Consider the following 15,058-nt stretch of genomic DNA (forward strand, 5'->3'; position numbering starts at 1 on the left):
TTTATTTATGCGCACCGGCTGGATGCCAGCGCATGCTTCCCCAGAAAGGCCTCTGTCCTGCCCTGTCCTGCCCCTCCCCACCTTCCCCGTTCCCTAGCCCACCCCTTTGAAGAGGTCCAGCACTTGTGCGTGTACCAGGGTTTACACACGTGGCCAGGCCCTTTTAAAAATTCATGTGCCGTGTGCAAGGCCCGGCCACTTGCATAAACCCCGGATTTTATGTGCACTTGTCTTTCAAAATCTGGCCTTTAACATCCAGATTCTCCGCATCAAGATCTTCTGAATTAATTCCTTAATATTTAAAGATCTCATTCTAATTCAATGTCAATATATACATTGTCTACTTGAGTTTAATGGTCTGATCCAACAAGAAGAACTTTATCTAGTGACTTATGATTGAGTGACCAATTTGACAAACACATATTTTCAATCCAATTCTCTGTAGAATGTAATGTATATTTTTATAGCTATGTATCTATGTATATATACAGCTGCATCAACAGTATGAAGGTTTATTGGTTAAGGTAATAACCGCCACACCAGCAAGTTACCCCCATGCACTTTATTCATTTCCATCCACTAGTCTTTAGGGATCCACAGGGTTTATCCCATGCTAGTGGTGTGCATTCGTTTTGAACTTAAATGTAAAACGCTACTTTTTTTTTTTTTAAACTTAAAAAAGTGATGAGGCGAAAACGATCGGATTTCCAACTTATTCAACATAGCTATATGTTGGAACTTTTGGCCAGCTTGGGGGAGTCAGGAGGCCCCCCCAAGCTGGCCAAAAGTTCCTTTTGGGTCGAACGAGGGTCCCGGAGCGAACCCACGGGGAATCACGTGACGCCGCGTCACTCCGACGTGGCGCCGACGTCACGTGATTCCCCGCGGGTTCGCTCCGGGACCCTCGTTCGACCCAAAAGGAAATTTTGGCCAGCTTGGGGGTGTCAGGAGGCCGCCCCAAGCTGGCCAAAAGTTCCTTTTGGGTCGAACGAGGGTCCCGGAGTGAACCCGCGGGGAATCACATGACGCCGCGTCACTCCGACGTGGCGCCAACGTCACGTGATTCCCTGTGGGTTCGCTCCGGGACCCTCGTTTCACCCAAAAGGAACTTTTGGCCAGCTTGGGGGTGTCAGGAGGCCCCCCCCCAAGCTGGCCAAAAGTTCCTTTTGGGTCGAACGAGGGTCCCGGAGCGAACCCGCGGGGAATCACGTGACGTCGGCGCCACGTCGGAGTGACGCCAACGTCATGTGCTCCTTGCAAAGGAGTTCAGAAATGGCGTCCTGACCCCGCTGGACCACCAGGGAGTTTTGGTAAGTCTTGGGGGGGGGGGGGGATTAAGGAGGGTGAGGGGTTTAAATTTTTATTTGCACATATGGACATAGACTCAACTTATGGAATTCTCCATATGTCCATATTGACCGCAAATGACCCCCCCTTTCGACTTATGGACTTATGAACATAAACTTTTGGTCTGCACATCCCTATCCCATGCCCCTTTGAAATATTTTACTGTTTTTTTTAGGGGGCTTGGGATAAACACTGTGGTTCCCTAAAGGACACAGGATGGGAATGAAGAAAAGAGCGCATGGGGGTAACTTGCTGGTGTGGTGGTTACTACCCTTACCCATAAGCCTTCATACTGTTGATACAACTACATCAATGCTCTCTGCTTCAATGGCAGGGGAAAGAGGAAAAGGGGAATTAGATTCAGACAGCAACCAACAATGACATTGAATTTTACGATCTGGGAAAAAAAATGAGCAAGGGAATAATTTGCTGATGCGGCTGTTACTACCCTTAACTAATAAGCCTGATAATTTTGATGCAACTCCAATATAGCTCTCTGCTTCAGTGGCAAGAGGTAACAGGGAATTGGACTCAAACAGCAACCAACAAGGTTTACCCCCTGTTAGCTCCCACCTTTAAAATCTCGCTGACTTACCTATATTCTTTTTTGCTTTACTACTTCCACACCATCCATATCAGAAGCAAATTTACATGGCAGGAAACCCCAGCACACGCAAGAATTCATAAGTATTTATGCAAACGTTTCTTGGCCAGGCCCCAATACACCCATGCCCCATCCAGACTACGCCCATGCTCTACCCCATTTCTCTAAACTTCTTACTTGTGCGCACTGAGGGAGATATGCACATCCTCAGGCAGGTTTTAAAATCCTCTCGGTGACAGCCAGCCCAGCTTGTGTGTGTTTGTATCTCTTGGTTTTGGCATGCACAGAGTTTTTAAAGTTTGCCTTTACATTTTGCAGTTGCTCTTTTATGTTTTTCCTAACCATTTTCATCATTTTTATCTTAATCACCCTTCTGAAAGTTAAATGCATTTACAGTAGATTTCTTTAGTGTCCTCCCTCCAGTAATTACAAACAAATTGATCATGTTGTGATCACTATTGCCAAGTCAGATGGAGTAGTGGCCTCCTTCCTCATGATCCATTATTAAAAAAAAACAACAAAAGAAATAAATTCAGCAGTTTTTCATGGTTTCACATTCACTCCATAACTGGCAGTACAAACATGGGTCAGATGAGTGTTTATTCCTGATGGCATTTCACATGGAATGCAGAGAGTTTTTTTCCTTTCATATTATTTTCTAATGATGACTTTTCTGAGAGCATTTTTAACTTCTTGATTTCTCAGACTATAAATCATGGGGTTTAGCATGGGGGTGAGTACCGTGTACAGGAGGGCAAACATTTTATCTTGCTCTGGTGATTGCATTGAGCTTGGCCTCAAGTATACAAACACAATTGTCCCATAAAATAGAAGAACAACTGTGAGATGGGAGGAGCAGGTGGAGAAGGCCTTGCTTCGCCCATCAGAACGATGGATTTTCAGGACAGTTCTAATTATAAAGATGTAGGATGATAGAGTTAGAAGAAATGGGATGAGAGATATAACTGTTGCTTCAGAAAGTACAAGTATTTCAAAGTTGCGAGTATCGCTGCAGGATAATTTTAGCAGTGCATTGGGGTCACAAAAGAAGTGGTTAATCTCATTGGAGCCACAATAGGAGAATTGAGATATGAAAATTTCAAAAGGAACTTCATCCAGACAGCCACCTAGCCATGAAGCAGCCACCAATAAAATACAGATCCTTTTACTCAACAAGAGTGGATATCGTAAGGGGTTGCATATTGCCACATAGCGATCATAGGCCATGGCGGTGAGAAGGTAGAATTCAGTACTTGTTAAACTTAGGAAACAGCAAAGCTGTGTCATACATAGAGAGAAGGAAATTAATGTTTTCCCTTTAAAGAGACTTTGCAGCAATGTTGAGAGAGTGATTGTGGTGTTACAGATATCGATGAAGGACAGGTTACTGAGGAAGAAGTACATGGGTTTGTGGAGATGATGGTCAGACCACATTAATGTTAGAAACCCAAGGTTTCCCAGAATAGAGATAAAGAAGGCTGGTAAAACTATTACATAAATTAAGGTTTCCTCATGAGAATGTTTATTAAAGCCCAGAATAATAAATCCTGTTGTCCCTGTCTTATTCTCCATCAACTTTGTTTCAGTGCCCATAATCTGTTAAGAGAGAAAAAAGAGATTAAAACATTGCAATTGAATAATTGAAAACAATAATATAAAGGTAGCCCCAATCATGCCTATAACTATCAGTGTTGAAAAACACTCAGGGACGGATTTTAATACCTACGTGTGCGGGGTACATTTGTGCACACAAATGTACGCCCAATTTTATAACATGCATACGCAGCCACGCACATGTTATAAAATCCAGGATTGGTACTCGCAAAAGGGTGCACACTAGTGCACCTTGCGCACGCCGAGCCCTAGGGGAGCCCCGATGGCTTTCCCTGTTCCCTCCGAGGCCGCTCCGATATCGGGCAGCCTTGAATGGAACTTTCCTTCTCCCCCCCCAACCTTCCCCTCCCTTCCCCTATCTAGCCTGCCCCCAGCCCTACCTAAATCCCCCCACGTTATTTTGTACCTTGCACATGCTGGCCGGCTGCTGGCGCGCGATCTCCTGGCTTTTCTGCTGTGCCGGAGGCTTCGGCCCACCCTGCACCTGCCCCGCCCCTTTTTTCAAGCCCCAGGACATTCGCACGTCCTGGGGCTTTACATGCACTGCTGGACCTTTTGAAAATAGGCCTGGCATGCATAGGCTTTTAAAATCTGCCACTCAGTCATTTAATTCTTCTCAAAGTCAGAAGTAGCAGCTGATACTGGTTATAAATCATTTATCATCCATTATCCTATCCGTTTTCACATCCTTCCTGTCACCAAGTCATCTATAGCAAGATCAGAGGGGTGAAATTATGGTGTAGATGTAGTCACACTTCTGAACATTACCAGCTTGGGAAGGATGTGTGAGAGGTTAGGCAGTCACAGAGAAGCTAATTAGCAGGTAAATGTACAGCAAGCAGAGTGGAGAGCTCTCACTTCTGATCTTCTGAGGGATGCTGGAGAATAAATAAAGACAAAAGAAATGAGGCATGCAAGCATCACTTATGCATCTACTGAGCTTCCCCTCTACCATCTCCTTTTCAATATAAAAAAAAAATGTGAATTTTTTGTTTTTGAAATAGGGAACATCTACCCATATCCTGACTAAATGTATGTTTGCCATGGATTTTCATACGTGCTTTTTACTCAAGAATTTCCAGACAGTATTTTTACCTAGTTAAATAGCATTTTAAGGGGCCGATACAATACGGTGCGCTCAGCCGAGCGCACTGTATAACCCGCAATTGGACGCAAGATAAATAGGCACTGATCCATCCCCTAATGCAATACCAGGATTAGCACCTATTTAACCCACGTTGGATGCGGAGTGAATGTAATAGCACTCATCACATGCAAATACATGTGAATGAGGCTATTACTCATTCACTCCGCATGCAATAAAATAAATGTGTGTCTCAGATGCACATTTATTGCTCAGATATTAATGCCTGCCTGGAGCAGGTGTTAATAGCTGAGCGCATGTAAAAGAAGTACAGAAAAGCTGATAAAACTGCTTTTCTGTACTTCTTCAGTAAAAAAAACAACAACAAAAAAAAACCTCTGCAGACCGCCGAGTTATGAAGACCGACACCGGAAAACTCGACATCAGTTTTCATAACCATCCGTCTGCCAGGAATGAAAATGGATGCCGAGTTTATCAGTGTCTGTATTCATTACTGGCAGATGGCACATTATGAAAACCTATGCCAAGTTTACCGGCGTCAGTCTTCATAACCGGCAGCCGCTATGGGGTCTTGTTAGAAAGGAGGCACAAAAGTCACATAAGTGACCCTAGCGCCTCCTTCCTAGCATGACCAGCTAATTTGGTTATTACATGGTGCCCCCCTTGTGGGTGCCATGCATGCGTAAAGAAAGCGGGTGCTGAAATATCAGCGCCTGCTTTCTGCGAAAATTATTGCATCGGCCCCTAAGTAAGTAAACAGCTTCAAACGTACAGCTCTGTGAAGGAGTGTCCCTAAAATCCCTTCTTCAACAGTATTGAACTAGACCTGGTTCACCGTAACAGTAAGGTATGCAGAGAGCACTGTGGGTGGATCTTCTGAAAGTAGGAATAAGAATTTGGGCCCAAAGGGGAACTGACAGGCCCCATGCTCAGGAGAAGTCAGCTCCTGACACATCTCTGTCCGGAAAATAATTAGTGAATGTGAATGTTCCAGAAAGTAAGCTGTTTATGTTAAACTATTGATGTTTGTAGTATAACATGTAATGTAAGAAGACCAAGAGTCCTGTGTGTCTCCTCTTGGAAGCTAAAGTTTGCTTGTGCTATCCCACATATGGTGTCAGTTTGGTGATTTCTGCACTGAGTGACTGCACAGGCAGAAACCCAAGAATCCAAAGAGGAAAAGAAACTAGAGAAGAGAATAAAAGTTTGTTGCGTGACTCCTGCCCAAGGAAGCAATTTGCTGCTAAATGTTAATACTGAGCACTGAGAAGAGTAAAAAAGTGTGGCTCAGGGAGATCACAGAAGAAAAGCAGCTGGATTTTTTTTTTTTTTTTTTTTAATTTTATTTTTTCATTTTCAAAAATACATCAAGAAAACAATCTTGTGTAATAAGCAGTATCCACAAAACAATATATACACCTATCACAATAATATCTTTCCCTTTTCCGTCTGCTTTAAAGTCCTCGTTACCTGGGGGTGATCCATTACTCTACCTCAGGAATAAATTTAACATTAAAGAAAATACAGGCCCTACACGGGAGCTTATAATAATTACGGATCCAGCTACAGACCAATAGTACTTAGCCTTCCAAAACAGGAGAGGACGTTATTATATCTAAAGAATACTTTTTTAGAAAATTCTCCAACTGCTCAGGTTGGAAAAATATATAGGAAACATTTTTGTATTTTATGTAACATTTACATGGATATTTGAGAATGCACATAGCACCCAATTTTTGTACTTGAGGTCTTAATTTTAGAAATAATTTTCTTCTTAACTGGGTGCTTCTTGCCAAATCTGGGAATATTCCAACTTTTAGACCAAGAAAAGACTCAGTCCTGTTACGAAAATATAATCTCAGAATCCATTCACGGTCTGATTCAAGCAAAAAAGTCACTATGAGAGTAGTCGGCTTCACTTGTTCTCTCTGTGTCGTCTCAAGCATATTTGTTACATCCAATGCTGGAATTTCAGATGTATTCAGTGGTGTTAACAATTGAAAATCTTTTTCTCCTTCCTTCTCTATTATTTTGAAAGCTGGTATATAATATAACTTCGATGTTGGTGGTATTAAATCTTCTGATATCTTTAATATCTGAGTCAAATATTGCCTCCACATATCTCGTGGAGTCACCATGGGATCTCTAGGAAAGTTTATTAAACGCAAGTTTCTCCCTTTGATTTGATTCTCCATATTTTCTAAACGGTTCATTAACATGGAATTTCCTTTTATAATGTTGTTTTGAATATTTCTCATTTCTTTTACTTCATTCTCAACCTTTCCACATCTTTCCATCTGTTTATTCATGTCTTCCTCTAATTTCCCCAATCTTTCCACAGTAGTATTTAAAACAGAAGCCAAAGGATTTATCTGGTTAAAGAGATTATCATTAACCGTTTGAATTGCTTCCCATATCTTTTCTAAGGAAAAAGCTTCTGGTTTTATTAGTTCTTTCTTTTTAGGTAATATCAAAGATACTTTCCTTTCTGTTGGAGGCTGTGTCGTACTGCCTGCAGCGTCTCCCAGGCCGATCACTTCCGCGGGTTGTGGCCTCTGTTGTTCCACCCTTCCGCCTTCATCGCTCAGCCACGATTCTCTGGCGGTTTCATTTTCACTTCCGCGGTTGGAATCATCCCCGTTCGCTCCTCGCAGAGCTGCAGGGTTTCCTGGGGGCATCCGTGGTACCGGGGATAAGGTGATATGGAGCTCTTGTGAGGAGGCGGTTTCCTCTTCCACCCGCTCTCCTCGCTGCGAGCTATCCTCCGGCTTCTGCTCCCATATTACGTGAGCATCCATGGGTCCTTGAGTCCGGCCCTCAAAATGTTCGTTTTCTTTTTCTTTAGCGTGTCTTTTCCTGCCGGTATGAGGCATTTTTCCCACAAAATCTTTCGTTACTCTTCGGAGCCCTGGTTACTCACGCCCGGACCCGTCGGCCATCTTGGAACGCCCCGGATTTGTTTTTTAAATCCAAGGAACCTGTCTACAAAAAAAGCTGTTTAAAATATTAATGCAGGCAAGGGATAGCCCCACTTGGTTAGAAAGGATTTGTACAGTAAGTTAGCAATTAAAAAAGCTGGGTTATTTCTTTCTTTCTTTCCCTTCCTCCTGTTCAAATAAAAGAAGGGACGTTTGAGCAGGGCATGGCCCCCAAGAAACCAGCCAGCCTGCTTTGCACTAGAGAACAATTAAGCCAAAACGCAAGCTGTTCTTCAAATCCTCTTGGAAGGACAGAGGTAACTTCTATGGTCTGCCAGAAGGAGCCAGATTTCCTGGATGTGTGCCTGGAAAGAATTTATCTGTTTATGTATTTATTTATTTTCAAATAGTTGTTATCCCCCCTTCCTAAGTTTAGTGTGGGGTGCAAAACAACATACATAATAAGTTAAAATGAAACATTTATTCAAATTAAACAGAATCAAATCAAATTGACAAAAACTGCATCAGAGGTACTGGGGAACTCAGGTATCCTGATCTTTCAGATACTATTAAGAGGAATGTGGCATTTGAAAGAAATATATTTTAAGGACTTTTCTAAACAATTTGGGCTCTGAGATCGTTCTTACCTCTGTGGAAGAGAGTTCCATACAATAGATCCTGCAGTTCAGAAACCACGCTCTCTGGTTTCCTTTGAGTACACCAGAGGGGATGTCCTGCAATCCATGTTTAAATGATTGTAAACTTCTGATAGGAGGACAGATTTTTAAAGTGGCTGCAATCCATAGTGATGGGATATTGTTTGAAGGGTATGGATGGTACTGACAAGTTTATATTGTACACGGTATAAAACTGGCAACCGATGCAGTATTTTAAGGACAGGAGGGATATGTTCACGTATGGATATAACAGACGGGCTGCATAGTTTTGTATAATTTGTAATGGATGAACTGTATAGGCAGGGAGTCCAGTGAAAAGGGAATTTCAATAGTCGAGGCTAAAAAAAAGAAGATATTGAAGGACTGTGAGAAGAAAGGTTTGTATTTCATACTGCCAGCCTGCCAGAAGTAAGGCCAGGGAAAAGCTCAATGCACCTGGAAGCAGAGGAAGTATAACAGTCTTATGAACTACCTGACTGGTGCTTTACCCTCCAGAGAGATTAAAGTTCATAGAGACAGGAAGAAGATAATGATAGCAAAGGTGCTGGGGCTAGGGAGAGGCCTGTGGACAGTGCTATAGAAAGATCTGGTGAGGATCCAGTGGATCCAGTGATCACACCAGTGGAACAGGTGATTTGGAATTAGCGTAAAAAGACCCTAAGACCCTTAGGGGTAGATTTTAAAAGGTGCGAATAGGAGTAGATTTTATAACATGCGCATACTTCTATGCGAATGTTATAAAATACAGGGTCGGCGCGTGCAGGGCTGCACAAAATTGGCAGCGTGTGCACGCCGAGCCTCGCAGCCATCCTCCATTCCCTCCAAGGTTGCTCCGAAATCAGAACGGCCTCAGAGGGAACTTACCTTCTGGCCCCCCCACATTCCCCTCCATTCCCCTATCTAACCCACCCCCAGCCCTAACTAATTCCCCCCCTACCTTTATTTTACAAGTTACGCCTGCCCGAGGCAGGCGTAACTTGCTCGTGCCAGGCGGCTGCCGGCGCACCATGTTCCACTCCAGGGGCTGGTCCGGAGGCTGTGGCCACACCCCCGGAACACCCCTTGGCCGGAACCACGCCCGTGGCCCCACCCCCAGAATGTCCCAATAACGCGCAGGCCGCAGCATGCCCCCCCAACATGCCCCGACATGCCCCCCCCCAGGAAAGCCCCAGTTCTTACGCACATCCTGGGTCTTGGGCGCGCCACCAAGCCTGTGCAAGATAGGCTCGGCACATGCAGGGGGTGGAAGGGGCAGCTTTTTGAGGGTTATTCACGTATCTTACGCTCATATCCCTTTGAAAACCTGCCCCTTATTTTGTAGGTCCTGAGATCTACATTTGTAGATCAGCTGTACAGAGAATGATACTTTGGAACATGTATTTTTCAAAACTTAGCAAGTAGGCTGTTTACTATAAACTGCTAAAGTCTTATCATATTATTGTGAATTGTATTGAAATTAAAGAAATACATTTATTTTGAATTTTCACTGGACCTTTAGTCACAGTGAATATTGCAGTGTTTACTGTTTGCTATAATTAAAAACATCACTAGGTATTGCATTAGTATTGCTACAGACACCCAGCATGAGATGGCTCTCAGAGAGCCTAAGGACACATTGCCTTAAAACATAATAAAATTACTTTTTGTGCCTTACTGTAAACCGTTGTGATGGTATAGAAAAGATTTAAAATAAATAAATAAATAAATAAATAAGTACCCAGGGGAATGGAAGGTACAATCAATTGAACAACCATACACATAACCAAAATCACTATGTGTTTAATTTGTATTTGTTCTTTTAGTTTAAGCATCATTTTTTTTCTTTCATCAATAAAGGATAAAAATACAATGATAAAGCTAATCTCATATCCAAAAATGATATAATGAGAAATGGACATAATGTATTACACTTACCAATTAATATTGTTTATAAACTATGTTACCGAACCTTAATGGCACCTGTGTAACTTGATATATTTTAGCATCATTTTTATGTGCCTTACTGTAAACCGTTGTGACGGTATCCACTGAACGACGGTATAGAAAAAAGTTAAATAAATAAATATATAAATAAAATGGCTGACAAGATCTAATATGGAAGAATATGGGTGCTGCTTTAATATTAGTTTGTAGGTAAATTGGGAATTAAGTGATTGGGTTGGGAAAGATAGACCGGACCCATAATTGGTTAGGGTTATAGCAAATGAATATTTGCTATACCCCTAACTACTCCCAGCAGTTCCACTAAGCATAACTCCATCGAAAAACGAGCGCTTTCCACCGCGGGACCACATCACTGGAACTCTCTCCCACCAGACATACGCCAGGAACATTGTCATCTCACATTTAGAAAGAAACTGAAAACCTGGCTCTTCGCCCAAGCATATCGCTGAAGAAACCCATGGTACCCGCAAGGACCTCCACCCCCACGGTTAATGTCCTCTCCCAGCTGCATTAAGTATCCGCTATTCTAGAACTGCTCTTGTATATTAACATTCCAATTAATCTCCATTATGTAAATATGTTTTTTAAGTTTAACAGAGAAGCAACCGCTCCTTGCTGATCGACTCTTCTATACGTTTAGAGTAGAAATTGTTAATCTATCCCTTTTCTTTAAACAGCCACGTTCGATTTACCTGTTTTAATGTAACTTTTCGCTTCCTATGTTAACTGGTTTTCCCTCTTGTTTATTGTAAACCGGTATGATAAGACCTAGTCTTGAGCATCGGTATATTAAAAGAACTTAAATAAATAAATAAATAAATATGATCAGGAAAATATGTAAGGACATTGCAAAATGTTAATTTACTTTGATATGTAATCAATGAAATGTCTGATTTATTTAACTGTAACGAGATTCAGAACAGCTTTAGTGGTTCTCTTCTATATGTCACAAAAAAACAAGAAAAGGGAAGTTGTTTTCTGATGTGAAATTGTTCTTTTAAATTACTTTAATTTGGACATAGTCCATAACCATTATCTGTTCTCCTGGAGGAACTGGTACCTGGAGTCCTTGCTTTTGAAAAAGGCCCATTTTGGTAACAGGAACTGACAGTGGCAGAAGTAAAGCCAGAGCTGCAAGAACAGGCACAGCTGAGAACATGAAAAGCATATGGAAGGCAGATAAACCTGCAGAGACTGTGGCTCAGGTGGAAGGAAACCTGCAATGGGGAATGGGACTCATTAGAAAGGGGGGGGGGGGGGGAACCCAGCTCTGAAGAAGGGCAACCCCAAAGTGAAGAGGCTGAAATCATGGCTGCAGGGAGGCCTAACAGAGCCAGAACAAAGAGGCCTGAAAAGGATCTGATAAAGATCGGAAGAAAAGTGGAACCCATGACAGTAATACATGAAGAGAAACACGTAAGGGAGCAAGAACAAGACACAATATAACCTAGGAGTCATGAGGAAGGACTGAGACTTTCCCTGGCACTGCAGTAATTCCCCAAGGAGTATAAAGAAGTCATCTTAGGAGTCCCACATATAATCTGCCTCGGGAAGGAGAACTGGAACTTGGAACTTCTGTTGCTCAGGAAAAATAAAGAATAGGGACACTGGGGGAAGTGCACAGTGAGTAGTGGTGAATAATGAGGCACATTTAAGGGTACCCCTAGTGGGAAGGGAATGCAGAGAGCTGGTAACCTTTACCCTGAGTTTATTGGGCAAAAGTTTTGGAGAATTCCATAGAAAAAATATAAAACTGAAGGTAATGTCAGACACTGAAGGGCTGACTTTGTTTTGGTCTCACAATGAGAGAGATAAGTCACATCTCTGGAAGGAATTCATGCTGGGTAAAGATGCTCAACCTGACAGGTCCAAGCTGAGAAGGAGGGTATGAGATGTAGTGTCCTTAAAATCTCTCCTTAAAGAATAATGGACCAGGCATCTGGCCTGGTCCACCTTAAAAGTTAGGCACGCAGGTAGCACTGTGGGTGAGATCCCTGCTAGCAGGAATAAGAGTCTGAGCCTAGAAGGGAACAGACATTTCCCACATCTCCAGGCAGCTTCTGACACATCTCTGTCCAGAAGGTAAATGCTGAATGTGGATGTTAATGAAAATAAACTGTTTATGTTGATCTACTGCTTTGCGAAGAATAAAGTTTCATGTAAGAAGACAAAAGTCTAGAGTGTGTCTGTCCTCTGGGAAGTTACAGAGCACTTGTGCTATCCCACATACTCCATAAGAAGTACTATTTGGATATGACTAGAAACTTTATCATTATTCGTACATTGTTTCCTGTCGCAGCCCTGGAGGTCTATGCAGACTCAGGGTAAATCTACTGGAATTTTCTGCTTTCACTGGGTGTACGCAACGCTTTTCTCTAACACAAGATATTAGCTCAATAGGAGGCTTATCTAGATACCTATGCATCAGACATGGATGAGTTCCATGATCCCAGATGTGCACCACTGCTGGAGCACCCAAACATCCAATATCCTGATGATCTTTCACACATGATAGGGACTTTTTCTGCTGTCTTACAGGTAAGACACCACAGCTGGGAACTGGAAGCAAAAGGAAAGTTGTCATCACTGGATCAGTAGGTGCCACTCTTCACTCTGGCAGATGTTTACAGGAAGCCTCCAATCATAGGCTTATTCCTCACTCTAATCAGTCAAGCCAACATCCCTCATGAGATCCTCATTCCTTTTGGCTGGCACATATTAAAATAAATCACACAAAAAAGCCCTCAAACATAATCCGTGTATTCCAGTAACCTTAGTTACTCACTATTATAATTTTGTGACTGCAATTGAATGAGTGACATCATTATTGCTTGTACTGTGACTGTGTTTACCAGTTTAGCTGGATAAAAGAACTGTTAAGTTCATCATGTTTTGAAAAACTTTGGAGTTTTCATCATTTTCAAATTTGGGACTTTATATAAAAAAAAGTAAAAACAGAAAATTGATAAAAATGATATAACAAAGTAAAAGGACCCGATACCACAAGAAGCGTCTGGTACATTTAATTGACTCTATGAGTAAGGGTCCTACAAAATGTATATATATATTCTTTTGAAGTTGATGGCTTGAATATGATTGAATGAACGAAATACCAGTCTTAACCATACATTGTGATTTATTGTTTACATATTAAAATAATCCACACACAAACAGGGGTCCATAAAACTAAGGCAAAACCTTCTTTGGATTAGAGCAAGGATTAATATATAAATATATTAAGTGATCCTAGGATCCTTTCATGCACACCTGCAGGGAGAATGTCCACTATCCCCAAAAGAGTTAAGAGGAGAAAGTAGATGTTGACAAGTTTCAGTTTTAAGTTGTATTGATGTTATCTCTGACAAGTGGAGCATATGTTGTCTTGTTACAGTTGTGCAATGCCCGTTCTGTCCTGTCCTGGCAGGTCTTCTATCTCTCTGCCACTGTAATTTGGTTCCTGGGTCCCTCCCAGTCATGTGACTCCCCCTACCACATATTGTGACCCCCAATGAGTTTGCAGGGATTATCCCAGGGGGATATCACCACATTGTAGCAAACAGTACTTCAACTGGATCAACTCAATAGTCACCCATTATTTAAATATATAAAGGGAGTTTCATGGTTTTATTAAATGAGGTGATTAAATTAAAAAGAAAGGGCATTTATAAATGGAATCTATCTTGGTAAAAATAAGTTTTAGACAAATTGAAAAATCTGAGCTATTGGGTCAAGAGACAGGGATTAGAGATGTGATTCAGTTTAAATTTAATGTCATGCTTCATTTGGGAATTTAATTGTTTCCGTGGTTAGGGTTTTTTTTTTCGGGGAGCCAGTGCGCTCTAACTCCTGATAATTCACACTAACGTGGCAGAATTTGTGCGCATTATCAGGTAGTTAGCGTGCACTAATGGGAGTTGGGTGGAAACCCAAACATAGTTTAGCAGGGTTAGCAGTGGGCAGCTTTCAGGCGGCCTATCTATCTGGCAAAATTTAAATTTACGCTGGTGTATTTTGAAAATATCCTGCTCTATTAACAATCAGGAACATTTAAGAAGGGATAGCCTAGGCATTCCCAGTGTTTGTAATATATCGAAGTTCACATATCACAATAATGAGCATATAAATTACAGATCTGTTTCTACAAAAAATCATAACTTCTAATTGAAACAAATTGGGTCTGATTTTCAAAAGGATTAAGAAGTGTAAATCCCAGTTTTATCTACGAATGCATGCTTTAAAAAATTGCCAGGCCGGGGGGGGGAGGGGGGGGGGCTGTGAATAAAAGTAGGAGCTTAAGGCCTGGATTTTCTAAGGTCGCAGACCTTAGAAAATCCAGCGGTAATGGGGGGCGGGGTGGCAAAGCAGGGGACAGGCCTGCGAAAGCCGGCAGTGATCGCATCTCCTTGGTGCAATTGCTGCTGGCTTTCGCACTCAATAGCACCATCGTAAAAGGTGGTGCTAATGGGCGTGAAACTGGCAGCAAAAAGGGTCCTTACCTTTTCACTGTCAGCAGTGTCTTCACGGCATCTGCCCCAGTGCCACCCCGACTCCTCCCCTTCTGGTGCGGACGCCGCACAGAGCCCACCCCGATTTAGCTATCGCATGCTGAAAGGGACTTTTCGCATGTGAAAAGTCCCTTTTCGCATGCGATCCATTTTGAAAATGAGTTCTAAGTCATTTAAGTGCTTACTTTTACAATCTCAAATGAATGCTTTCTGAAGGATGGGGTTTACAATGGATTTTCAGAAGCACACACTTAAATGTATTCACACACATTTGCACCTGCTCCAGAGGAACTGAAAAATGTGTGAGTACAGGTCTGGCAGGGTTTCTGTACATAGTCCTAATT

The 15,058-nt window shown here is 42.1% G+C and overlaps 1 protein-coding gene across 1 annotated transcript; it reads right to left on the bottom strand.

The window, feature by feature from the left end:
- Positions 1 to 2,602: 2,602 nt before the first annotated feature.
- Positions 2,603 to 3,178, bottom strand: LOC115077690 (olfactory receptor 2T27-like). The gene has a single exon (XM_029579980.1). It carries the CDS (start codon positions 3,176 to 3,178, stop codon positions 2,603 to 2,605), a length of 576 nt encoding a protein of 191 aa, XP_029435840.1.
- Between the last annotated feature and the right edge of the window lie 11,880 nt (positions 3,179 to 15,058).

Source organism: Rhinatrema bivittatum, chromosome 16 (genome assembly GCF_901001135.1).
Source record: "Rhinatrema bivittatum chromosome 16, aRhiBiv1.1, whole genome shotgun sequence".
NCBI lineage: Eukaryota > Metazoa > Chordata > Amphibia > Gymnophiona > Rhinatrematidae > Rhinatrema > Rhinatrema bivittatum.